The sequence below is a fragment of the Alosa alosa genome, chromosome 10 (assembly GCF_017589495.1).
Source record: "Alosa alosa isolate M-15738 ecotype Scorff River chromosome 10, AALO_Geno_1.1, whole genome shotgun sequence".
Classification (NCBI taxonomy): Eukaryota; Metazoa; Chordata; class Actinopteri; order Clupeiformes; family Clupeidae; genus Alosa; species Alosa alosa.
In genome coordinates, this window is record NC_063198.1 from 21,711,362 (window position 1) to 21,737,699 (window position 26,338).

At 44.0% G+C, this 26,338-nt stretch overlaps 2 protein-coding genes across 2 annotated transcripts in view; one reads left to right on the plus strand and one right to left on the minus strand.

The window, feature by feature from the left end:
* atad3 (ATPase family AAA domain containing 3) overlaps positions 1 to 13,199 on the plus strand; it is a 13,902-nt gene extending 703 nt beyond the window's left edge. The window contains exons 2-16 of the mRNA XM_048255011.1: positions 183 to 259; positions 1,073 to 1,174; positions 2,489 to 2,548; positions 4,784 to 4,853; positions 5,420 to 5,585; positions 6,444 to 6,513; positions 6,693 to 6,848; positions 8,007 to 8,063; positions 8,236 to 8,361; positions 8,577 to 8,701; positions 9,052 to 9,103; positions 9,239 to 9,309; positions 10,065 to 10,232; positions 11,255 to 11,363; positions 12,132 to 13,199. Coding sequence (XP_048110968.1) covers positions 183 to 259; positions 1,073 to 1,174; positions 2,489 to 2,548; positions 4,784 to 4,853; positions 5,420 to 5,585; positions 6,444 to 6,513; positions 6,693 to 6,848; positions 8,007 to 8,063; positions 8,236 to 8,361; positions 8,577 to 8,701; positions 9,052 to 9,103; positions 9,239 to 9,309; positions 10,065 to 10,232; positions 11,255 to 11,363; positions 12,132 to 12,452 — 1,730 coding nt within the window. The 3' untranslated portion in view covers positions 12,453 to 13,199. The remainder of the gene's footprint in view (positions 1 to 182; positions 260 to 1,072; positions 1,175 to 2,488; positions 2,549 to 4,783; positions 4,854 to 5,419; positions 5,586 to 6,443; positions 6,514 to 6,692; positions 6,849 to 8,006; positions 8,064 to 8,235; positions 8,362 to 8,576; positions 8,702 to 9,051; positions 9,104 to 9,238; positions 9,310 to 10,064; positions 10,233 to 11,254; positions 11,364 to 12,131) is intronic.
* A 2,095-nt stretch (positions 13,200 to 15,294) lies between these two features.
* On the minus strand, positions 15,295 to 26,120 carry LOC125302058 (transmembrane protein 240-like). The gene is made up of 4 exons (XM_048255012.1): positions 25,185 to 26,120; positions 24,781 to 24,887; positions 21,703 to 21,911; positions 15,295 to 15,901 (listed from the first exon to the last, which is right to left on the minus strand). Exons 1-4 carry the CDS (start codon positions 25,218 to 25,220, stop codon positions 15,747 to 15,749), a joined length of 507 nt encoding a protein of 168 aa, XP_048110969.1. The 5' UTR covers positions 25,221 to 26,120; the 3' UTR covers positions 15,295 to 15,746.
* Positions 26,121 to 26,338: the final 218 nt, after the last annotated feature.

The window sequence follows — 26,338 nt, forward strand, 5'->3', positions numbered from 1 at the left end:
GCAGTCATGTGACAGTGGTCTAGCATGCCTCTCAGTCTAATGACATTTAATTATGTGTATGTGTGGTCATGAACAAGGTTCACCTATTTACACAAATGCCCTTATAGTATTGCTTGTCATTCAATAAGCCAGGTCAGTTTTTGTAGTGTTTGATAAGATCCGCTGTCTGGCCCCCTTTGCAGGACATGCCAAAGAGGCCCTGGATTTGGCTCGGATGCAGGAGCAGAGTGTTCAGATGGAGCATCAGACCAAGATAAAGGTAATAAAGCTGATTCTGATTCTGTAATACAGCATGATCTGATACATTTTGATTAGTGTGTGCATGGTTGATTGTTACAAAAAAGGGTAGATGAGCTGCGTGTTGTGTAATGCAGTATTGTAAACACACACAGATGATTAGATAACTAGTTAATTGAAATATCGTTTTTGGTCCCATGTTTGGTTAGCAGATCTGTTCTGGTCCCATCAGAAGCTCTACACATATCGTTGTAGTAAATTAACTGTACTCTCTTTGCTCTCACCCCCTTTTTTAAATGTTTAATTGCCTATTGGTCATAGACAGACAGCACATTGTCTATTACTAAATGGATGAAACAAAACACAGATAAGCTAAACAAACACAAAAAGAGAAGTCAAGGGCAGGGGCTGTACAATCTCACCTCAAGTGGGTCGGGGGCAGCCGTGGCATACTGGTTAGCACTTCGGACCTGTAACCGGAGGGTTGCCGGTTCGAACCCCGACCAGTAGGCATGGCTGAAGTGCCCTGTGTGCCACTGTGTGCCACTGTGTGTGTTTCACTAATTCATGGATTGGGATAAATGCAGAGACCAAATTTCCCTCACGGGATCAAAAGAGTATACTTATATACTTATAAGTCATTGCTAACATGGCAAGGCTCCATCTGCTCATTATTCTTTCATTATTCTATGGAGCCTCATGATGAGAGTTCATCACCTCCACATTACAGAGTAGGCAAAAACACTCTACCCATGACTGAAATGTTGGAACAGTGAGCTTCAGTCAATTAACCGTGATTCCTTTAATGATCTCTCTGTCTCTTCCTAACCCTCAGGAGTATGAGGCGGCACTGGAGCAGCTGAAAGGTGACCAGATTCGCATCCAGGCCGAAGAGAGGAGGAAGACCGTGCAAGAGGAGACCAAGCAGAACCAGGCTGTAAGATTCAATACTATAGACCCTTTCAACAATAAAAACAAAAACAATGCTACTACTTCCTCTGCATTAAGATAACATATGGAATGTTAAAACGGAAGCCTTGTGGGGCCAACTATGTAAGGGATAATGTATAGAACGCCGGTCATTATGGGGAAAATAAGTCCCGACAGGGCCGAACCGTACCCGACGCAGCCAGCCGAGGGGTTATTGTTTCGCCCTGAAGGGACTTATTTTCCCATAATGACCGGGCGCTATACATTATCCCGCTTTATTATACAGGTACTTGCCAAAACGAAAAAAAATAAACTCCAAGATATGTCTCTTTACACTTATTTGTTAGCGTTTAGTCGGGGCTTTTGCTGAGAAACAAATATTAAGTAACACACGCTGAACTTGAATCAAACATTCTTTAGAACACAGCTGATCAACCGTCTGCTTTCACTTTTGAATGAAATTCCAAGCGCAAACTCCGTTGCCATTGACAGCGGTCATTCTTGTTTTCAGAGGTCCTTTCCCAAGAAATAACGGCAATCCCATTCAAGTCAATGGAGCATTCTACTTGCATTGTGAAGAGCCGTATAATAAGATGCTGATAATGGAACTCTCTTGAAAGGGTCCATACTGATGCTACACAAGTGTTGTTTGTGTTAGCTTGATACTGTAGTTAGGCAAGACAGCCAACGTTTCAACTTAAACAGTGGTGCACTGAAAACCCTGTTGTGTTACACGAGCGCAGCTGAAAATGCTATTATTAGTGCTTTTTTTTTTTTTTTTTTTGGACATTAGTTTATTTTTTCAACTTTTGCATTTGTAAATGAATTTAGTTGGATGCCTTGTGCACATTACTTTTGTAATACAGTGGGTTTTATATACACATCAGTGCTGATGAGAAAAGGTGCCTCAAAGAAAGTTGCACGCCATTGCATTTGGAGTACACATGTCGTTCAGTGTGGAAGCTGTATTAAAACGGTTTAGAGATTGAACATGCCCCTGATGATAGAGTATTCCATAGTAAAGACTGTACTGATACATTTTTCTCCTCCATGAAAGGTTATTGAAGTCATGAGACTAATATGCAGCTCTGTGAGGATAAGTGTATGGCAGTCTTGTTATTTGAAACTGACTTTGTCTCGGAGTGGACCCAAAGAGTTTGAACCAAAATCTGGGTTTGGTGATCCGACACTATCAACAGGGCCTCTAATTAGCATTATATCTTATGGGGGTGTGGGTGCTATCATGCTAGAGCAGCTTTGTTTCATGAGCATGTTTTCCTCTACTGTGCATCCATGATGGTGACACTTTTGTGTTTTACAGCGGGCACAGTACCAGGACAAGTTGGCAAGGCAGAGGTATGATGACCAGCTCCGACAACAGGTAGGTGTCCTTGCCCTCTCATTCATTTGCACTGGGGTCATTCTCTGGAAGCCATGTTTGGGCATCTATTCCTAACCTGTCATATTCCTAGCCTGACTTTATAATAGTGTAATAGTGGAAGGCAAACATGTTCTCAGTAGGACCATTACAAGTTTGTACTGTATGATTTAGGCCCTACATTCAAAGTGCAAAAAGAGTGATATTGAGGGTATTATAAAGTTATTTTTTGCAACCACATGACATCAAACAGTATTTCGTCTGTAAACAAAATACTTTAATAATGTTGTGTCAATATTTTAGGTCTCCACAACATACTAACGTGAAGATAAGGATCACATTTTGTGATTGTATGTTTTGTTCATTGTAATAGGACCAAAATTGTATGTGGTGTAGGTAGTAAGAACATGAACATTTTTAAATTGTGGCAGATGTTATACATTCATACAATACACATGGTTAATTGCACGGTTATATCTTTGTATAATAATATCTATGGTATAACATTGGCATTTATTGCACTTAATGCCCATATAATGAGCCTTTGAAAATTACCTCTTCTTTTATGCTTAAAGGAGAAATCCGGAGATTTTTTCATATAGATCACACTGAGCACATACTGGCTGAATAGCACTTTTGAAGATATTAATGCTCAAGCATGGTCTCCTCCTAGGTAACGTGCTATTCAGGCTGTAAAACTGAAATAATAGTAGATAGTAGATAGTGGACTGTAGATGTTACTAAGGAAGGATATGTGAGTATTGTGACATTATTGAACCCTACATATCTATATGTAAGGGATAATGGACGACACGGTGGTCTGTTCACAGAAGTTAATGCGGTTAGTCGGTAAAAGCGGCCCCGGCGGCCGGAGGAGGGCGTTTAAACCTCGTAAAGTGCATTAACTTCTGTGAACAGACCACCGTGGAGTCCATTATCCTGCTTATTCCACTGTTGCCACTTGCGTTGTGTTCATTTCCTGTTACAATTTAAACGTTTTAATCGCTAAAACTTGTCTTGTTTGTAGAACTACTTTCTTCCAACACATATCAACTAATTTCTTAACTTGCAGGACAAACTGCCGTTACTAGTTCTAAATGGATGGTTGCTACAGCCAAAGGCCAGTCGTTAGTTCTATCTCTCCCGTTGTCAAGCGGGAGTATCCCAAGATTCTGATGCTTTAGCTTGGAAACATCGCTATTTTACTTAGCCTGCTGTCATCCATCTAGCTAAAAGCAGAGAATATCTAATAAGGGGAGAACCTTCACTCTCGGAACTCTTCCGGTGTGGTACTGCATCTAGGGGCGCTCGCGGGCGAGTCCAGAATGAATGGAGGTCTATGGAGCTGTACCCCTCAAAATCCACTTTTCTCGGAATATAATTTTTTTTCAAGTAATTTGAATATTGTATTCGAATTTGTATGCAAAGACAATACACTTGGTTGAGTATTATATTTTTTAAAGACACTTAATTGTTCTAAAAAGCCTTTCAAACGTGTCAATGACGTCATTTATTACCATGATCATAGCATAGCATAGCATCAATGCTAGCTTGTTATGGGCAACAACGACCCAACCTGTAAGAAAACGAAAGGACATGACTCCCGGATTATTTCACTTTTGATTGATAATCCATATCCATTTTGCGAAAAATAAAATAAAATCTGAGGGTTTCAGTTGTTAAATAGGTGAAAACAATAAATGTAGCCATGTAGCTCCATAGGACCCCATGTATTTTGGACTCGCCCGCGATCGCATCTAGGTGAACTCTGGTGAACTGCAGCCAAATTCGGTTTGTATGGTATTAATAGAGAGTGGGGAGGCTCTCCGTAGACGGGCTCTGCTAAAAGCCACCTCTGTCATATGCTACAATGTTGCCATGTTCTGAACGTTTGCATTTTACAGCTCAGCTGTAAAAATGACAGTTAATTTACAGCTCAGCTGCAACATGACAGTTAATTTAAACATCACAACGAGTTCGGCGAATTAATATACAACTGTGATACGGCCCACAAAATGGATCTTCTTCATAGGTGTGCAAATAACATACGGTTAATGGTCGTTCTAAATTACGTAGGACAATGGGAAATTCAACCAAGCAGTGGAATAATCAGAAGTACTTTGTGCTGTATTCTTTCGTAAACTACGGTATTTACAAGTGAGAAGTGACTTGTAGATTACTTGTAGACTTGTAGATTGGTAGGGATGTAATTGAGACCATCTTTGATTTAATTTGCAGCAAGCCATCAATGAAGAGAACTTGCGCAGGCAGGAGGAGTCTGTTCAGAAGCAGGAGGCCATGAGAAAAGGTGAGGAAGTGGAACCATCTCCACAGATATTAGCAACATTAGTGGTACAGAGATTTATTTATACCGTAATTTCCAAACTATTAGCCGCAGCATATACATTGATTTTGCAAAATTTCTTCAGCTATGCGGTTAATACACGGGGGTAGTTAATATGGTATTAATATGGTTTTGTTTCTTTTAACTTGCATAAAACAGTCCTGTGGCTTATACACAATGCGGCTAATACACAGGAAATTACTGTATTTTAGACCTTTCTATTGAGTGACTGCTATCTGCCACTTACAGTCTCGGGTCTTTGTTATATCATGGCCACAGATGCAGGATGTTTTGGCTGGAAGAACCTGTGCTGCTATGAAGTTATGCTTAGTTGGATAGGATACCTATGTCCTTCCAACTATCCAACAAAGAAGGCAACAAAGAATAGAACTTTGAAACTCCAATTGTTAGGCTTAATTGATCCTGTAAAGAAGATCCACATCTGTGCCTACTATGTGAGCTCATGTAATGCTATATAGCTGGTTTATAACTGGTATGTGTTTATTTTTTATTTTTTTATTTCCACACAGCCACCATCGAACATGAGATGCAGTTGCGTCACAAGAACGAGATGCTTCGTGTGGAGGCGGAGTCTAAAGCTCGGGGACGCGTGGAGCGGGAGAACGCTGACATCATCCGTGAGCAGATCCGTCTGAAGGCCGCTGAACACAGACAGACTGTCCTGGAGAGCATACAGTAAGCATGCAGACTCCTGTACCAACAGGTAGACTGTGGTAGGACAGAGTATTGGCACAGATACCCCGATTTTAGTCAGCTACAATTTACAAACTTACAGTTTGATTCGATCGACATTTGGAAATAATAGATGTAATAACGGCTGCATTCAAATTAGCAAAGGGAAGCGTTGACAAACTGTTTTTAGTCTGCTGCAAACAGTCTGAGGATCTAGTTCTTAGCCAACATACATGGATGGTGTACTAAGGGTTGCTGTATGAATGAAATACTCTGTTTGCCTATTCATGCTCTATGCAATGCATGTTACGTGTTAGCGTGTATGTGAGCTTTCTCACTTATAACTTTGGTCTGCTCGTTAAAACACTTCAGTAAAAACACATTGTCATACAATAGAAAATAGACTTGTCTTGTACGCCATCTAGAACAGTGGTAAAGCCCCTTCACACACACACACACACACACACACACACACACACACACACACACACACACACACACACACACACACACACACACACACACACCATATGGTAGCGTTTCCCAGTGTTGCTTGTGGGCTACCACAGCACTGCATGAGCTGGGTCTTTTCCTGCTCAGAGTAGCACATCTCGGTTAGCTGATAAAAAACATTGTCATTAGATGATTTGTAGAGTCAGGCGTGTCGGTGCAGGGAGAAACCACATTCATGCAGATTCGACGGTCCCCGGGAGAGTGGCTACAGACACGCATACATATGGCTTTTAGTCCAGGGTGATGTGCAAGCAAACTGAATTTGAATTTGTAATAAAACAAATTGTTACGTCTTCCCTTTTTTTCGTGCCTTTATGTCATTTGTGTGGGTGTGTGCTTTCTTTTTAGAACTGCGGGGGCAGTTTTTGGAGAAGGGTTCCGAGCCTTTGTGTCAGACTGGGATAAGGTCACAGCCACGGTGAGTGCTCACTAGGAAGAAAAAATTAATAATTGTGATATTTTTTATCTAACATGGGTGGTTCTTGTCGGCATCACTAAAGCAAAAAAGCATGTGCATTTGGTTTGGGGAATATTAGGTCTATTAGTGTTTGACTGGCATACTGAAGGTAACCTGCAGTTCCTGTCTCATACCTCTAGGTGGCAGGACTCACATTGCTTGCAGTTGGCGTTTACTCGGCGCGGAACGCCACGGGCGTGGCTGGGCGCTACATCGAGGCTCGTCTCGGCAAGCCCTCCCTGGTCCGCGAGACGTCCCGCATTACTGTGGGCGAAGCCATCAAGCATCCAATCAAGGTAGAGGACCTGCTGGCCTGAGGCCCTCTCTCACGCGCCGCATTTGTCTTTCCCATCAGAGTGCCATCGCTCCCGGAGCACACTTTTCTCCAAAGTGCTGTGTTAAGATTTTGTTCTCAGGCTCAAGTGAGCGCTGGCCAAATTTCAAGCAATTTTTCACACACACAAAAAAAATATATAATGGAGACCTTTAAACTCATACATTACGTTGGCAAGAACTCTTTAGAACACTTTGTTCCTAAAAAAAACCCTGAAAGACCTATTCATCCATTTCCTGTGAAGGAAAGTCTACATTAGTCTAGTAAGGCCAATATCCATCACATTTATTACCTTAGTCAGGTGTAATGCTTCAGGGTTAAGCATAGAAACTCTAGGAAGGTGAGCCTAAAGTGGTGAATTGTGGGCAACTACCAGCACTGAAGCACAGTGTGGAACAGCAGTGTGGTTGCACTGGCAATTGCAAGGTCAAAAGGTCCAGTTAGAGGTCAGACAATTCTATGAAGTGAAGTGCTCCAGTGCCTATTGTTAAGCACACACCTTTTTGAAAGGGAGATTTAACAGCCTGAGACCTGCAGTAGATGAGCGTGCTTGCCGTTTACAGTTCCTAGTGTGAGTGGGAGAGAGGGAGAAGGAGAGCAGTTGGCGTGTGGCCGAGGCTTGTGCTGACGGCCATGAATCAGTTTTGAGGAGCTTTTAGCTGATTAGAGGGGCCCTGTCTTGCTTCAAAGTTTAGTGTGCCTTAAAGAATTCTTGACCTCTTTTCCCCTCAATCCCTCTCTCTCTGTGTCCCTCTCTCTCTCTCTCTCTCTCTCTCTCTCTCTTTCCTTTCTCTGTATCTCTCTTACCTCACTCTTTTTTTTCTGCCTGCCTCCCTCCTCCCACTGCCTCTTATCTTTTACTGTCTTTCCTCTGTATTTTTAACTATCATTTACTCTCTTTCTCTCTCTTTCCTTTCTCTGTATCTCTCTTACCTCACTCTTTTTTTCTGCCTGCCTCCCTCCTCCCACTGCCTCTTATCTTTTACTGTCTTTCCTCTGTATTTTTAACTATCATTTACTCTCTCTCTCTCTCTCTCTCTCTCTCTCTCTCTCTCTCTCTCTCTCTCTCTCTCTCTCTCTCTCTCTCTCTCTTCTGTCTCTCTTTCTGTCTCTCTCTCAGGTGACAAAGCGCCTGAGCAGCAAGCCTCAGGATGCTCTGGAGGGGGTTGTGCTTAGCGTGAGTATCAGTACCAGCATGGATTCATATTCACCTATTCATTGCAATATTCATGTGCAAGTGCAACAGTCATCTACATCTTCTGCTAGTCACAGTACTCATTCTATACATATATACATACACAGAAACATCTTCTTTTTTTTAACACAATTATGTTCCTGGTCTTTCTCAGCCTGTCCTGGAGGAGCGTGTGCGTGACATTGCCATAGCGACGAGGAACACACGGCAGAACCGAGGGCTGTACCGCAACATCCTCATGTACGGCCCACCTGGCACTGGCAAGACCCTCTTTGCCAAAGTGAGTTTGTTTTTGTTTTTTTCCCTTCTCCAAATGATGCGTTTGCAGTAATGCCTTGGACCTTGTAGGATCTTTTCATTGCATATTACCAGCCAAATGTCTCTGCTCCTTTTTGTTGTGGCGATACACTAAATAATTTTCTTGTGGGTTTGTGTATATTAACAATGTCATTAACAATGTCATTCTCAAACCTTCCACCATGTCGTTGTGGTTAGAAATTGGCAATGCATTCTGGGATGGATTACGCCATTATGACAGGTGGTGATGTGGCACCAATGGGACGTGAGGGCGTGACAGCCATGCACAAGGTGTTCGACTGGGCCAACACTAGCAAACGAGGGTAATGCACGCCTGGAGTTTTTCAGAGAACTGTCTCACAAGAGTGCAGTTGTGTTTAAATGTGTTTCCAAGAACCTAAGCATGGACTTACATACAAGGGCTGTTCAAATCAGGAATGATAACTTATATTAGCGTTAATATTAGCGTTGTTATCGTTATTGCTTATGTGTGGACGTAGTCATTCATATCAGCTAGTCATTATCGTTATAGTTATCGTTCTTGGTGTGAACGGCCTTTTAATAGGCAAAAATGCCCTTATAGACAAGCCAGTAAACTCCAACCAATCTGAACTATTTATGTGATTTCCAGTTTTAATAAGATGCCCCACCTTTCTCTCTCTGTCCCACACAGCCTCCTGCTCTTCGTTGATGAAGCCGATGCATTCCTCCGCAAAAGATCCACTGTGAGTTCTCGTGTGTCTCTTTCTTTCTCGTTACTGCTCTGTGTCGACACTTTGTTGGTTCTTCACAGGTCCGACCTCTCTATATTCATCTCGTTCCTTACCGTCCGTCCGTCTGTCTGTGTGTCTTATATACAGGAGAAAATCAGTGAGGATCTGAGAGCTACACTAAATGCATTCCTGTACCGCACTGGAGAACAGAGCAACAAGTTTGTCCTTATCCTTTATTACTCTTTATCGCTAACTATTACACACACTACAAAACGAAACATACTCAAATTTACCTTAAATTACCCCTGAAAACATACCTAAACCACTTAATTTAAGTTAAGTGGTCCTTAATTTGCTTAACAGGCCCTTTATTTAAATGTCAGTTTAAGATCTGACCCATTAATCTACATTTAAGGTGTCAAGTCAGAAGTTCCCTTTATTTGTTATGATGAAGGGGGTAATTAAGAACAATTTAAGTATATCTTAATTTTATTTTAAGGTGTTAATTCAGGGATTCCTTGATTTAAGGGGGGAAAGGGGAAATCGAAAAAGTAAGGGGTAAATTCAGTAGGCTTTTCTCCTTATTTGACCTTAATCTATGCACATTTCTACTTAAAACCTACTTAATTATAGAGGGGTTTTAAGGTCAAAAAGTAAGGCATTTATAAGGGGTGAAGTTGTTTTGTTTCGTAGTGTACATGACATGTGTTTGTACATTATCTTTTCTTTGCAATTAGACACATTGATATGTAATCATACACCAGTGAAAAGTAATGATCAAGATGGTGCTTGGATATAGAATTTTACCAACATTGGTGTGCTCTGTTCTTTGGTGCAACCATTTGTGGTTAATGAATAAGGGCTTCCTTTACCAGTGTGCATGTTTTGCCTCACTGTGTGCCCGTGAGAATATCAGTGTTTGCGTTTCGTCCTTTGGCAGATGTTTTAATCAAACGTGCGCTCTCTGTCTCAGGTTCATGCTGGTCTTGGCCAGTAACCAGCCGGAGCAGTTTGACTGGGCAATAAACGACCGCATTGACGAGATCGTCAACTTCGCCTTGCCAGGGCTGGAGGAGCGGGAGAGGCTGGTGCGCCTGTACTTCGACCGATATGTGCTGGAGCCAGCCACTGGGGGGAAACAGTGAGTGTACGCACGCACGCCAGGCACACACGCGCACACACACACACACACGCGCACGCATTCATTCACACACAAATGATGCATAAACACACACTCCCACTATGTAGAGACTAAAACACAGTGCACACATACACTCGCATTCACACATTTTGGCAGCAAGCTTGTAAGTACCAGTTTTGGCACCTTTATCGTTTTCTTTGGACCACCAACAGAGTCTCCATCAGGTAAAGTAAGTGTAAGCATGAATCAAAAGCTACTGTAGCAGACTGCCCAGATTGCGTTCTAGTGAGAACAGGCTGAGCGGGGGTGTTGCTGTTCTTAAGTGAGTGAGGATTGTTCTGCGTCAGGCTCTGCTCTGCGGCAGAGAGAACACCAGCAGAACCGAGCCATCTGGACTGGCCCATTAATTACCGCTCACTGGGCAGCGGAACAGAACAGCCCAATCCCAGCAGCCTCTGGGCCAAGAGAGTGAATCAAGATGAAGACATCCAGCAGTCTTGCGTACTGTCATAGCTCGAGCATCTAGGGTACCCAAGGAAAACATCAGTACATTTAAGCATTTGGGTAAAGATGTTTGCAAATGGTATAGTGGCAGCATTTATGTAACGTTCCTTTTGCTGGTAGCAGAAAGGGCTAACAGTACAAATGAGCCATGGGCTGATCATGAAGAAAGCACATGTAAGGTACAATTGCCTTGTCCTTAAATTACATAAATAAACATCTTTGGTGTATGAACAGATATGTAACTTTGGGAACATTTAGCCACACTATAGTGATTGCCTTCCTGAACTATTTGAACCAAATGGGCTGTGTGAACGTGTGTTTTGGGCAAGAGCTATCCTGTACGTTTCTGTTGTCCTTCAGTAGCTCAGTTCACTACTCAGGAAGTACACTGGCTGATTAGACAGTGTTTATCCATGTGTCGCTTTGAATTAAAGTGTCCGCTAATTGATTCTATGAAGGTATGCAAATGTGTTTCTGTGAGAATGACATGACTGATAGAATGTGGTCTGACTGTGCAGGAGGCTGAAGCTGGCCCAGTTTGACTACGGACAGAAGTGCTCGGAGATCGCTAAGCGGACCGAGGGGATGTCGGGCAGAGAGATCTCCAAACTGGGCGTCGCCTGGCAGGTCAGTGGAAGTCTGGGCTGATCATTCCTGTCCTGTCATTGGGTCTCTCCTTCATTCTCACTCATTTACTCTTGCTGTGATTATTCAGTATGTTTGAACAAAGCAGCCAAAACAGTATCCACAATTCATTAAGTCCTTGAAATATTTACCACATGAATCATTTAGCAAAGCCTCCCTTGAGTAAGTTGGCTTCACTAATCCTCAACAACCCCTCTGTTTTTCTTCCTGGCTGTTGTTTTCTCAGCTCCGTCTCAGCCGTGGAGCTCTGTTTTAGAAATGGAGCTTACCTCAGCTTAAAATAACTCTGGAACATGTTCTCAGTGATGCTCCATAGGTGACCTGACAGCACTGAGAAGTGGGGCACTCACTGGAGCACAGTGAGGCCTCTTCTCCACTAGGGGGACTCAGTCAGTCAGATAGAGAAGCAGAAGCAGCCACTCTAGCTGGGTGTAAACACTCTGTGGCTTGCTACTCAAGCCAGCCTCCTTCTGTGTTCAACGATGTAGACTTGTAACAGCTATGTAGCTGGATAGATATTTCCTAAAAGAGTAACTCCACTGTTCTTGTGTGATTGTTTGCACTTGCCCTAATTAGCTGCTGGACTGGACTAGATGCCTTTTTCTGTTACTCTGTTCTTCGGTTATCCAACACTGTCTACTCCGGCCTTGCTTTCCTGTCACCTAATTACTGCCTTCTCTTCCTCTGTTCTTTCTTTCTTTCGTTCTCTTTCTCTCTCGCTCTCATCCACACCCTTGTTCCCCATCCCAGGCGGCAGCGTACTCCTCTGAAGATGGCGTGCTGACGGAGGCCATGATCGATGCGCGGGTGGAAGAGGCCATAAGGCAGCACCGGCAGAAGATGGACTGGCTCCACACGGAGGCGACAGGGGAAGGGGATGGCACCGTAGGGGCAGCCGTTGACCTGGGCAAGATGGGCTTCACATTGCCTCACGGAACGCCTCCACCGCAGGCCTTCTCTGGGAACATTCTAGAATTACTGTCCCCCTTCAGGGACCGCAAAATGGGGGAGGGGACAGGCAACGGGACAAAATCAGAAGCACCGCCTCCCAAGGACGGCACTCCTGTCTAATTGGCCTAGTTTACAGTCCATCACTTCTCACCGTCTTTCCTCCAATAACCTCAATTACTGACCTCCGGCCTGTTTGTGTCTAAAGACCAATGGGAACATCAGGAGTCATTTTAACATATGTCTCTATTTCAGAGTCCATCCATCGTCCCCATCAGATTCCGGCACAGGCACCACATCCCCCAGTCCGCGAGCAGGGCACATGTGTCACCCCAGACATTGCACGTTACATTAAATTATGCACTTGTGACACTTGATGCCAGTGCTCAGGAACGGGTGATCCTCTGCTCATGCAAGGTGGTGGGGTAGAGTTTCTGGTACCTAGGCACCACCTTGGTGTGGTTCTGGGACTTAACCACCCATTAAGCTGTGGCCCAGCACTAAAGAAGAGGAGGGGATGGGGGAGAGAGAGATGGATGAGACATTAAGGTGCTCTGGGATGGGGACTAAGGAGTTTATGAGCCACTGATTGGGCACGGGTCATATCCAGAAGGCCACTGTTACCTGTTTGCCTGTAGTCTGTGTTCATGTGAGAGGGGTAAGACGTAGAACTGTATTCATGAGAAGAATGATTATAAATGGTGTGATGTTCTGTATTTTGTGACTGAATCAAATCACCCTGTCTGTGTAAGTTTACTTTACATGAAGGAAGAATGAGCTATAATTCCATGTCACTAATATAAAGTGGATAAATATTAATCAGATGGAAATGTGTGTTTTTATGAACAGTAAACATAATGATTTCTTAAAGTCTGCTAGTATGTGTTGTATGTCAGGGTTTTTTTTAAACATATTTTCTTTGATTTTGGTTTTGCATCAATCAATGGTAAAAACGCATCACAAACCATCAAACTTTTATTGAAACACAGAAGTTCGTCTTCACAACAGCAACATCTGAACAAGGAAACGGTGAGGGAGAGAGGGGACACTGGGTACTTCAAGACGAGAGACCGAGCCAATCCCGGCAACACCTCAAGTCACATGATCCCAACCAACCAGGACATACACATTCCAACATCCTAATACACATAAAGCACATTTCTCATCATAGACACACACAGCAAGACCACAAACCTCTTACACTGCAGAGACACTAGTAGTCCAGATCTGCAAAATTCATGTGTCTACAACATGTATGTTAATGTTCATGCAGTAAGATGGAGGACTGTATTTTTTTTATTTTTTTTAATCTTTTCATCGCTCTTCACTGCTATTTGTATATTGCCTTCATACTGAGCTGCTGTCATTTGGAATGTAGTTTCTCTGCATATACACAAATGATCACTTGTATTTACCGTACGTCCACATTAGTAACCCTGCAATATTTTAGAAAGACTAAAGTTCAGAAGCTAACTAGCACATTTTGAGGCCGTCTGAGTTCACAGAACAATTACCTATTTCAAACAATGGCTAAGTTAAAAACTGAAGACCCATTTTCACAGTTACTGAACCTTATACAACGTGGTCAGTTACTGCAAATATCAAGCGGATCCTGCTAAGCATAGCCTACAGTCTTCATGTAGTCACATGTAATCAACATCATCTACAGTTGCGTTAAAATGGTTTACCAAACCATTGATTCTCTCACAGTGTTACAATGCATTCTTTGGCTTTCTCAGGTCCAACTCAAACATTTAACGCACACATTTAGTGGTGATATATGTGTTAGTTGAAACAATCTCCACAAGGGACACACAAAGCAGCCAAAGTAATACCCATAATTCATTAAGGCCATGAATCATTTACCAGAACTTTCCTTGAGTACTTCGCTCTTGCCAAATCTCAATGCCCTCCTCTCTCTCCTTCAGTCCATCCTCTCCAACATTATCAGTGCAAAACATCCAGTTTTTACCTAAAATTGAAACGACCTTTAGTCAATCCAAGGGAAAAAAAATATTTACAATATTTATTTTGACTACGAATGCTTTTGTTAAACCCAACCCCTGCTAAGTGTTTAAAAAATCAGAACCCCAACTAATGTTTCCACTAGCACCCACACTTATCCTCCCACGCAATGTGTGTGTTTTTGTTTTTTTCATATAAACATGCGAATTCTCCAAAATAGACACTAACAAACATTTTCCCTGGGCGCAAAATCCCATTTGAAAAATGGAGACATCAAAAATATATGAACCTGGACTCCCTCCCACCTCTTTTCCACAAACACACATACGCACGCTCACTTTCACCAATAGGACAGATTAAAAGCAGACTACTGCAAGCAAAGTAGACACCTACTCTACAAAAGACCTGCAAGCAAAGGTTACTGTACACCTTCCAATAGCCCCTACTTACCCCCACTCCTACCCCCCCATGCACACACATTCTTTCTGATGACATCCCATGATAGAATTCCTTCACAGAATGGCAACCTAAAGAACCAATGGACAAGCCAATGAGCGTCAGGTGAGGGTCGACTGAAGGTTGTCTGAGCTATGCTGGTGTCAACGAGAGGTTTCAAAATACCCATGTTGTGAATTGTCTCACTAAATACTGAGATTGTGGAGCTGTTGTAAGTGATGCAGCACCATTGACTGGTGATAGTAGGGGTCGTGTCTGACGGTGTAGTTGATGGTTTGAGGTGGCTGTGTGATCTCCAGGGTGGGACAGCAGGTGGTTGCCTTAAAGACACAATGGGTGGTCCTCATGGTTTGGAGCAGTTTGGGCTTCTACACACAGTTGCGTTCCGTCAACGCATGCCAGTGGGTGTTCCAGACAGTAGCTATGCAAATTACTTGAAGTATAACCGTAATTTGATTGGTTGGTGCAGTCTGTCGATTGGCTTGATTGGCCGGTGCCGTCTGTCGGTGCAGCAACAGCTGAACTTCTCAACGCGAGCGACGGGAGAAACCTGACGCAACGGACCCACAATTCAGTTCGGCAACGGATGACGTGAGCCCATGTAAAGTGAATGGGATGCGTCTACAGCACTGCAACGCACGCAACTGTGTGTAGGAGCCGTTTGTCTCAGGGTGGATGTATGGAGAGGGAGATGTCTAGAGATGGCAGGATGGCGCCATTTCTAACACATGAATGTGTTAATAGTCGAGCGTTCTATTGTCTGATAGGAAAAAGGAGGAGCCAGAGATGGACTGGGAGGGGTCACAGGTGAAATGTGCCCTCTCTGAAGAGAGGTGAGAGGTGGTGCTGTCCATCTGTCGGTCTGTCTGTCCACCATCAGTTTGCCTGTCCATCTGTCTCTCTGCTGGAACAAACTCTGCATGTTGGGCCATCAGTACACTAACGTGGTCAAAGGCGTGCTGGGCCTTATCTGAGGTTTGGGGGGTGGGTCCTGCCTCAGAGGTGGCGGGGGCTGGGGTGGCCGTTGTGATAGAGCTTCTGCTTGATGTGCACCATGTTCCCCCCAGAGTCCTCCAGCAGCCGCAGCTGCAGCCGTCTGCGCAGCTCCCGCAGATTGCACACCCGAGACAGCCACTCCCACGGCACGATGTCTGCATGTGGACAAAAAAGGATAAAATTAGACTATGAAACTTGGATGATAAAATACTATTATCTGTTGTTTTGTAAAATACTGCAGATATTACTGTATGATCCACCTCTACTGCTCATGAGAGAACTAATGTGAAGCAGGTCCAACTGTGAATGGGATCAAGAGTCTCTGACAAGGCTCCACTAAAAGTACATGTATAGTTGGAGTGGTAATGGAGAAGGGTCTTGCAGAGTAAGCTGGAATATGTAGTTTCTATTATTCGTTCAGTCATTCTAGTCCTCATTTTCAATGCCTTCCAACTCTAGCCTGTCAGTTCTCATCACCTAAGTGGCATAGCCACGTCTGCCTGGCCTCACGAGACTACGCTCGACTCTGATCTCACTTCCACTAAGCACTTAACCTTTCTTCCGCCGTAGCCCCAACCTTGTTCTGTAGGACAGTGAGCTATTTCATCTTGACTGAGCACCGGTGACGTGGCACATTACAGCTCCATGTATGGCTCCTATTATATTAGGTGATTTGTGTGCTACTACCAGAGATCCACAAGGTCGCTCATGCGCTCACTCCTCGTGCCCCTGAACTGTAAATTCAGGCCATGCGGGCTGGTACCGCAGGCCTTTTTATTTAATTGAGCTGATAAAGGTACACGAGTGATTAAGATGACTTATTTGCCTGGAAAGAGGGATGGATGGATGGATGGATGGATGGATGGATGGCAGGGGAGGAGGGGAGAGAGGGAGGACAGAGTTGATGGCAAGAAAAGGAGACATTCCCTGCCCTCTAAAATAACGGCCCATTTCAATTTTTACTGACGAGAATGAAGCGGGTGTTAGATGGTGTGAACTACACAGGGGCAGAGAGAGAAAGAGAGAGAGAGAGGGAAAGAGAGATTAATTACATTCCATAATTACATTTTTGTAAAATGAAATACCATCCTAGAAACGGATTTATAATTATAATCCAATCCAGACTCATAGTTCTGCGCTGTGGGACTTGATGAGACATTCATAGTCCAACAAGGTGGGGGGAAAAAAAGAGATCATTTATGTGTAAATGTAGGTCTCAGTATATGAATATATTAATGCCCATGCTGAATATAGAAAAACAACAGCTTTCTGAGCATACCATTTTAGAGGCCATCTGATTTTACCAGAGAACAATAAAAAAAATCATGTTAAATCTCTTTCTTTATGTGTGTGGATATGAAATGCATTGTAAAGAAATCTGAAGATAGATCATTGATATTGATGAGAAGGTCTTACTGTTTACATCTTCTACACATCACCTAGCAATGTCTATAGTCTTACTAACGCCAGACTAGTGGCGTATGGATACGTGTACAAACGTATACACAAACATGCATTACAGGAAAGTACCGGTCATCTTTTCTAATGCATACAGAGAGCTATTAACCACTTTCAGAGACACAAAACACATACCATTTCCCTAAAAGTGCTGTGGCACTGAAGCCAAATATTCGCTGAGCCGACGTGACATTTGAGAAAATGTAAGGCGGTAATCTGAAGAAAGACCGTGACAAAGTGGGCTGCTTGAGTCATCCGCTCAGTGCCCAGGGAAACATTTGACAGGTCTGTACCGAGAGGAAGATCGCCCACACCACTGCAGCTTTAAGCACAAGAAACGAATTGCATCTGCAAAATAATAAATACATAAATAAATGAAAAGGAAGAAAAATACAACTGTCCTCCAACAAATTCATTTGTTGCTGTAATCCCATCCACTGGAGCTATGAGCTTTATGGTCTGCTTTTAGGTGCTTATTGCAATGGCAAAGTCCCAATCCCTCAATGTGTCCACACTTATCAGAGCTGAAAAATGCCCTAAGTGCTTCTTCAAGATCTGATGTATCTAATGTTCTACATGTCCTTGGCATACGGAACCTACAGTGCTTATTGTATTGTATTGCATTGAGAAGCACTTACTGTTATTGTTTTTGTTTTGTTTTATTTTTATTTGAGTAATGACCATGAGCAACAATAACCCCTTCTGCTGCAGGGCTGTAAGATAAGGCATTTCCAGATGTCTGGGCCGGCTGGCCTGATCCCTGAGAAGGCCAGCTGGCATCGCACAACACCAGCACTGCCACATGTTTACAACACGAGAACAAAAACCGCTGGACTCAACACAGGCAAACATGCTCTTAGGTGATTAGGTACACTCACTCACACATTCGTCCACTCTCTCATTTTGACATTGACATACTGTCTTTCTCATCCACTTTCTCTCTCTCTCAGTCTCTCTCTCGCTCCTCCTCTCCCGCTCTACTCTTTCTCTCTCTCACTCTGTGTGTGTGTGTGTGTGTGTGTGTGTGTGTGTGTGTGTGTGTGTGTGTGTGTGTGTGTGTGTGTGTGTTTCTGGACTGGGCCGGCCTGCAAAGGCATGGCAAAGTGCCACATTATAGCCAGCACACTGATGAGCTGCCAAATCACCACACTCTTCACTGCGAGCTCCTCACGGTAGTTCTGAGGTCATGCTGCAGCCATTCTACTCCATCCAACCCAGTACAGTAGGTGTTACTATCTCTACATTCCCTCACTTACACACTCACTTCTTTTCTCCTCCCCCTCCTACACACATTCTCTCTCTCACACACACACACACACACACACACACACACACACACACACACACACACACACACACACACACACACACACACACACCTTCTCTTCCTGCAACTTCCCTTTTTGTCTCCTACACAAATACGCACACACTGACTCATTCTCCCTCTCTCACCCACACACACACACTTTTTCCCAAACCTAGACAGACCCTCTTTCCCCTGATTGCCATAGTGTGGGCTAGACTTGATCCCAGAACAGAATGCACAGTTGAGCTGGAACAGTGATTACCTGTAGTCTTATTCAACCACTTACACTCATACAGTGCCTCTTCACACACACACACACACACACACACACACACCTCCCTGCTACACAGCCTCTCTTGCACACTTCCTATGCTAACTCCCCTCCCAATCCTTCACACAGTACAACTGCTATGCTGACAACACACAAATCTATATTCACACTAAGCCCTCCCACACACTCCCTCCAATCTGGTCACCTGTCTCAATGCAATAAGCAACTGGATGACACAAAACTTTCTCAAATTAAACCATGACAAGACAGAAGCCATACTCATTGTCACACCATCGGTACTGAAAAAGCTGGAACAATCACAGTTATCCATCCCTGGTTACTTCACCACCACTACCTCTGAAGTCATAATTGACTCTACCCTTTCCTTTGACTCTCATATCAAATACATCACTAAAACAGCCTTCTTCCACCTCAAAAACATTTCTAAACTCCGCCCGTCCCTTAACCCCACCACTGTTGAGACTCTTATTCATGCTTTCATAACCTCCAGACTTGACTACTGTAATGCCCTGCTCTTTGGTGTCTCAGCAAAGAGATTAGACAGGCTACAATACATACAAAATTCTACTGTAAGAGTTCTCACCCGTACCAGGCCCTGGCAACATATCACTCCCATCCTCCATCAACTACACTGGCTCCCTGTACAATACCTTTCAAAGCACAACATAATCTTGCACCCTCTTATCTTTCAAGCCTCTTGACCCCTTACCAACCAACCCGCACCTTACACTCCACTGATGCCCACCTCCTATCCACCCCACTGCACATCTCCTCGCCTCCATGGGGTGACAGGGCCTTTAGCTGGGCTGGTCCCAAACTCTGAACTCCCTCCCCACTTGCACTACGCCAAAGCACTTCCCCTGTCCACCTTTAAATCCATGTTAAAACTCACCTTTACACTCTTGCTTTTCCTTCCTACTCATAACCATGCCTCCTCCATCCCACTTGCTCCTCTATTACTGTTTTATTTTATTTTATTCTACTTTTGTTGGCAATGTCTGTCTTCTGCTGAATGTATAGTGTGTTTTACTAAGTGTACTGTCTATTTGTACTATCCCTGTATATGTTGCTTTTATGTCTATGTTCTCTTGTATACTGTCTCTGTCTGATGTTTTTATGCTACTCTTATGTCTATATCCTTTTCTCTTATTGATCAGTGTCCTTGGGTGACTTGAAAGGCGCTTTAAATAAAATGTATTTATTATTATTATTATTATTATTATTAATACTTATAATTATATTATAAGTATAATCCTTCACACAGTACCACTCTCTCTCTCTCTCTCTCTCTCCCTCCCTCCCTCTCTCCACCTATCCCACCTACAGTATTAGAGGTTGGCCATACACTCAGAACACACTGCAACGCTCCCCATACCTCAACACTCTCTCTCTCTGTCTCCTTCTCTCTCTTTTTCTTACAATCTATCTATCTCTGTCTCTCTCTACCATTCTCTGTCACCTCCTCCTCTCTGTCACTCACTCAGCCTCTCTTACTGTCTCTCCACCTCAACAGAAAAGTGTGGAGCGGTCCTAGGCAGCATTCACTAAGGTGGTATAAACCAGCAACAGCAGATTATAATCAAATCCAGCAAACTTTACTCACCCTTCTTCGCTTACTCTTACCAGCAGACTCAATCAGACTCTCCCCAAACTCCTCCGATTATCCTCATACACTGACACACACCTTTGCCATTCACAATTGTCTCTCTCACACATTCTCCTTGGAATCTTCATGGCCACACATCACTACGCTCTTGTGCCCTTACATTAGTGGCATCCTGTCAGTTGATCAGGACCACGCAGTGAGCCCTGGATTTGGTTTGAAGGACCACACCTATAACGATGACCAGGAGACCTCTGGAGCTTCCGCAAGCCCACACATATTCCTGTCCACTGACGATCGCATGCTTGTGTAATACGTTTATGACGTGCACACCAAGCTCCAGATATTGAAGGGACATCCGGAGGGATAGAGAATGTAGTGCCTGACTCACTCACGTGCACCTGTGCTGTGTCCTGCTCTAGTCTCAGGCCAGCATTTTTTCTAAGGGTAACAGTCAGCACAGAGAGCTTGATAATAGGACAAAGCAGAGCAGAGATGCAAGTAGTAGTGAAGTGAGAGATTGATTCTGTTCTGGCAAATCACACAAGACACACACACACTCCAGGACTCTGACTTTGACTGCCTATACTGTATGTGAACCAGGCATTTAGAGAGCTTCCCCTAGTGGTCTCTCTTGCGACCACTGACGCTTGGAATTCACTGGTTGGTAGAATCCACTGGTCAGTTGGATCCACTGGTCAGTTTACCAGAATGGCCTCTGGAGAGGCTTCAGAATGGCCACTGATATAGACTTAAAATAATCCTTTCAAGAGCGTGGTCATAAGTAATCTCCCATGAATGGGAATAAGTCATCTGCATGGGAATAAGTCATCAACATGGGAATAAGTCATCTGCATCTGCATGGGAGTAAGTCATCTGCATGGGAGTAAGTCATCTGCATGGAAATAAGTCATCTCCCATGAATGGGAATAAGTTATCTGCATGTAAATAAGTCATCTCCCATGAATGGGAGTAAGTCATCTGAATGGGAATAAGTAATCTCCCATGAATGGGAATAAGGCATCTGCATGGGAATAAGTCTCTCTCTAAAGGCCTCCACTCATAGATTCCATTGTTATAAGTACAACCCCACACCCCAGCATCAAACTATGCCGCCGCAACTGTATTGATCACGATTCAGTTCTATTTGCGGCAGGACTGCTCAGTAAAACCATTGTTTATCAAATGTTTGTCAGTAAAAGATTTTGGCTTAGGTGTGTATGGGCAAGTGACAGAAAGTGTCGGCACACTCTAGTCTAAATAAAACCATCCCTCCACTGAGGCTGTGTGGACATACCGTGGTGTGGGCTGGTCCTCCAGGCCCGGAGGGCACAGTGTAGCACCCCATCCAGCCACAGCAGCAGCCAGCTCAGGCAGAAGCCCAGCAGCAGGCCCAGCATCAGGTCCATCTCCTGCTTGGTGACACCGCTGCTCACAAAGTAGTTCTCCGTGGAGTCCACCAGCGACTGGTCCCCGTCGTACGGGATCACATAGTGCACGTGGTGCCTACAGGGAAAAAGGGAGACCGTCAGCGGACGAACAGGATGGCCTGTGATTGGCATGATGGAGGGAAAAATAGAGAGATTGGTGGAGGAAAAAGAGACAGACAGCAAGAGACTCAGTCATGCCAAAGGGGGTGTTTTCAACTGAAATGAACCAAAGGGATCGAGTGAGAGAGGCAAGGAGAGAGGGGATGACAGCGGAAGGATGACAGAGGGACAGGAGGAGAGGCATATACCAGCGAGAGAGAGAGAGAGAGAGAGAGAGAGAAAGAAAGAAAGAGAGGACCAATGAATAAAAAGAGAAAGGAGCATAGGAAAGAGAATGAATATTGTCTTACATGTATCATGACAGCGAAGGCCCTGTGATGAGAGCAGGCAAGCCGAATAATAGGAACTAAACAAAAGCCAAGGAGCCAGAGAAAGAAGGGGGGATAGAGGGATGAAAGGCTAGAGGAAAAGGAGAGAAATAAAATGGAGAGAAAACAAGAGAGGGAGGGAGAGAAATGGGGAAGAGCGTGTGGGAGAAATGCTTTAATTCATCATCATTTCAGCAACAAGGTGAACATCGCTCCGTGTGTTTGCAAAGATGAGGAGACTCTAATGGCTTTGTGGGCTTGCGGGCGGCAGAACTGGGGGGCCCACTGGGTCTAATGAGGGCTTAGGGGATGCTGGAGGAATGCATCACGGACAACTGCGCCCATAATCCCCTGGGTAGCCGACAGACTCTCACAACATGGACCAAGAGCATAACACCAAACCTGCCAGATAAGCACAATGCAGTAATGTGTAGAAGGAGAAGAGGAAGCAGGGGCAAGAGAGAGAGAGAGAGAGAGAGAGAGAGAGAGAGAGAGAGAGAGAGAGAGAGAGAGAGAGAGAAAGAGAGAAAGAGAGATAGATGAATGAGAGCATTTAGATGCAGATGCAGGATGCAGATCAAGAATGAGAGGGGTACATGGTTTAAGATACTGAGAGATACAGGGTTAGATAGGATGAAAGAGGTGAGGAGAAAGGTGTATGGCAGAGGGGACAAGAGAAGGATAGACAGACCGAAAAGGAGAGAAAGGTGCCACTGAGGGGAGAAGGAGAGAATAAGGGAGCAACAGAGTGGAACGAAATATCCACTGTGAGAAACAGAGCTGAGAGAGTCAGTGCCTTAGAGCAGTAAATATATCAACAAACACACACAAGCATACACACCAAACACATATGTACATGATTGCATGTATGTATATTTGTGCGTGTGTGTTTGTGTGTTTGTGTGTAGAAACAAATAGAGCTGGGAGGGTGTGAGATTTAGAGAACCCAATACTCCTAGAAAAGAAAGGGTTGTGAGGCCCTGGGGTCTGAGTAGGTGGGAGATATGTGCTGCAACAGCTCTCTCTTTCTCTCTCATTTTATCTTTCTTTCCCTCTCTCTCTCTCTCTCAGGAAAGTCACTGCCGCTGAAAAAGCCAGAAAACACCAGGGGCGGCTTTCAAAACAAGTCAGCTGTGCAGCAAACAAAATGAGTTACACGGCAGCATGAAGTATTCACAGGCAGTGGCCGCCTGGCATCTTATAAATACTCAGCATTTGAGATATACAGACTAAAACCCAGCCTTCACTAGCAAACAGCTCTGAGGAGATCTTTTCCTATAAAAAAAAGTGTAAAAACATCTTGTTTATAAAGCATTATGCCTGTGAGACAGCAGCGCAGATATATGCTGAGAGTTGCGTGGGAGTGTGCTTGGTTCAAGGGAGATTAAGGCAACACTGTGAAGCTCTAAAGAAAGCTGTGGTAGCAGCGGACCAGTTTAACAGCCAAACAATCAGACACCCAGAGAGATGAGGCTTTAACTTGCATTCATCTATCAGCAAAGGGGGGATCATTAACATGCGATTTCATACACTTCATAGTTGTTTTTGCCATGAGTGCTTTTAGACATCCCATGAGGGCCAGGTCATCTCATACTTTTCTGTTAAAAAGAAAAGACAACCCCTCTTCTGTATGTTTAGAGGATCAATTCTGAAAATCCCTGCATTCAAATTCACCTAGCAAAAGTTGACACTGATATGCTTACGTATCAACCAAACTCCATGCTAATACACTGGCAGGTGGACTCTTCATTCATGAGGGTACATGTAGTAAATTGCAAGATAATCTGTCTGAGGCACTTGTTCCGTCTATGGCACAATGTCAAACCATATGACAATGAAAATGCGTGTAACACACAAACACATGCACAGTGCTTTTGACATGTGGAGACCCTGTTTGCCCAGTCTGCCATCACAGGGAATGGGTTTTAGAATGGAGTTTCCTCTTCAAAAAAGCTTTTTTGTTTTGTTTTGTTTTTTGCATTTGCACCTTAGCTGATGTCCTGGTGGAACCATGTGTTTTATTACTTGTGTCAGCAAAAGAATGCATAATTTTACAGGCTCCTAACTATTGTACTGGAGAGCATGTAGGTGCATTCAAGAATGCAGTCAGAAACAAACTTAGATTGGAGTGATGATTAAAAGTGGAGAAAAAAAACATTTCACATACAATGCTAATCCTGACATGCATGTAGTCAGGTAACAGAGAACATTGTCAAACTATCACCTTGAGCAGAGCAAACTGGAGGTCTGGAGACACATCAACTCACAGCACTTGACAAAATAATCAATAGTTGTTAGTGACAACTTATTGAAACAGTCCTAGGTGGAGGTGATTCACTTTTCTCTTTCTATTTGTATTTGCAGTTTTATGTCTGTGATGGTGCAGGGCGCTGCTAGAATTTTTTGGGCAACTATGAATTTTAAGAAGATTAAGCAGAAACCATAAAGAATAAGAATGTTGCACAACCATGATTATTCTAATACTCTTCGAGCTGTTACATTACATTTATGGTTTACCTTCCACAGTTGCAATGACAGACGCGGTCCTCTCCTCTTAAATGTGGTAAGATATAGTTGTGAAAGCGGTCCAGAAGAGCATTCATGTCCGTTAAACACGCTACCGCCTGCAAAGAACCATCCAAGTCAACTGGGACGACACGGGCCGCAAAGGCAGTTTGCCGGTGACACAAATAGACATTTCAATGAAAAATATATGGAGAAAAAAATCCGTTGTAAAAAAATTAAACATAAAAATGTCCGCTGTATGCACATAAAACCGTTAATTATTTGGAGGTGCCTGTTGAGCTACAAGCAGTCACTGGAGTTACTATATATCCAAAAAGGAAGAAAATGCACAAGTGCCAGTTCTGTGAGACGCGTTACTCTAAGAACTAGGGAAGTGGGTGTGTAAGTCCTCTTACCATTACAATGGCAGCCCCGAGAATCATAAACATCATGGTGCTCAGAATTATGTGCAAAACTTCCAAAACTCGACGATTCCCTACGTTCACCCTCCAGTTCACGGCAGCCCGGTGAAATCACAGCTGTCCTCGGTTGAAGGTGCTCACAGATAGAGCTCCAACCGGGGCACGACCCTGCTTTCCCTCTCAGTTCGCCCGCTGGAGGCACGGTGCTTGGCGGATTCAGCGAGCGTTCTCTCCTGTCACCTCACATCCCCGCCATAGATGACACACGCACCTCCACCTGAGAGCTAGCCTGTGTGCTGAGGAGTGGCACTGGTGTTTGAGAAACGCGAGAAAACAGCTTCGAGAAGGTATCCTCGCCTTTACAGATGCAGTGCGCCTTAGGACCGTTCCAAAGAGTGAGTCAAGATGAAGTATCTCACGGTGCGTAGCTCATTCCCGCGCCCTGTCGAGGGAAACTTGTCTCTCTCGAGCAACCGACGCTTGTTGCTTGTTTTCTCTCTCTAGCATCTGTGGCGAGTTCAGGCTGACAGTAGTGTCGTAACTGTAATAGCGTAGCCTACCTCTCCCTCGGTATCCAAGGGTAGCGAAGATTACAGCACTTGCGCAGGCAAACACTGGATCCTCCCACCTAGCGATTCAGAAGAGATCAGACAGCAACTGACTCGCTGGAGAAAGAGATCAGTGAAAACCTGCGCCCTGTAAACTGTAGGCTACCGAAGGTTGTTAGCGCCTCCTGAGATAATTGCAGTGTTGGCTTTTTATATAGCCTACAGAAACACGCAGTTAAATAGGCTACTCATCATCGCTTAACTGTAACAGTCTGCACTTCATGCAAAATGCTTTGCCAGTACTGTATAGGCCTAATGCGCACTGGAACAAACTGGCTCCATGTAATTGATACAATGTTACATCACATTGGTAAGCACATTCCTCCCCTGTGACGAGTGACATTGCAGATCAAATTGGTATTCTGCACCATTCTTTGGGGCAGGGCTTCGCCTGTGACAGCCACCCATTCACTTAATTGGCGACTTCGCCGTCAGGGGGGTGCGGACACCGGTGGAGGATTGGCACTAAAGCGAATGTCAATTACTGAGCATGGGAGTACAGTGTGCTGGGCTATTTTGTTAACTGTTGAACGCAGTAGC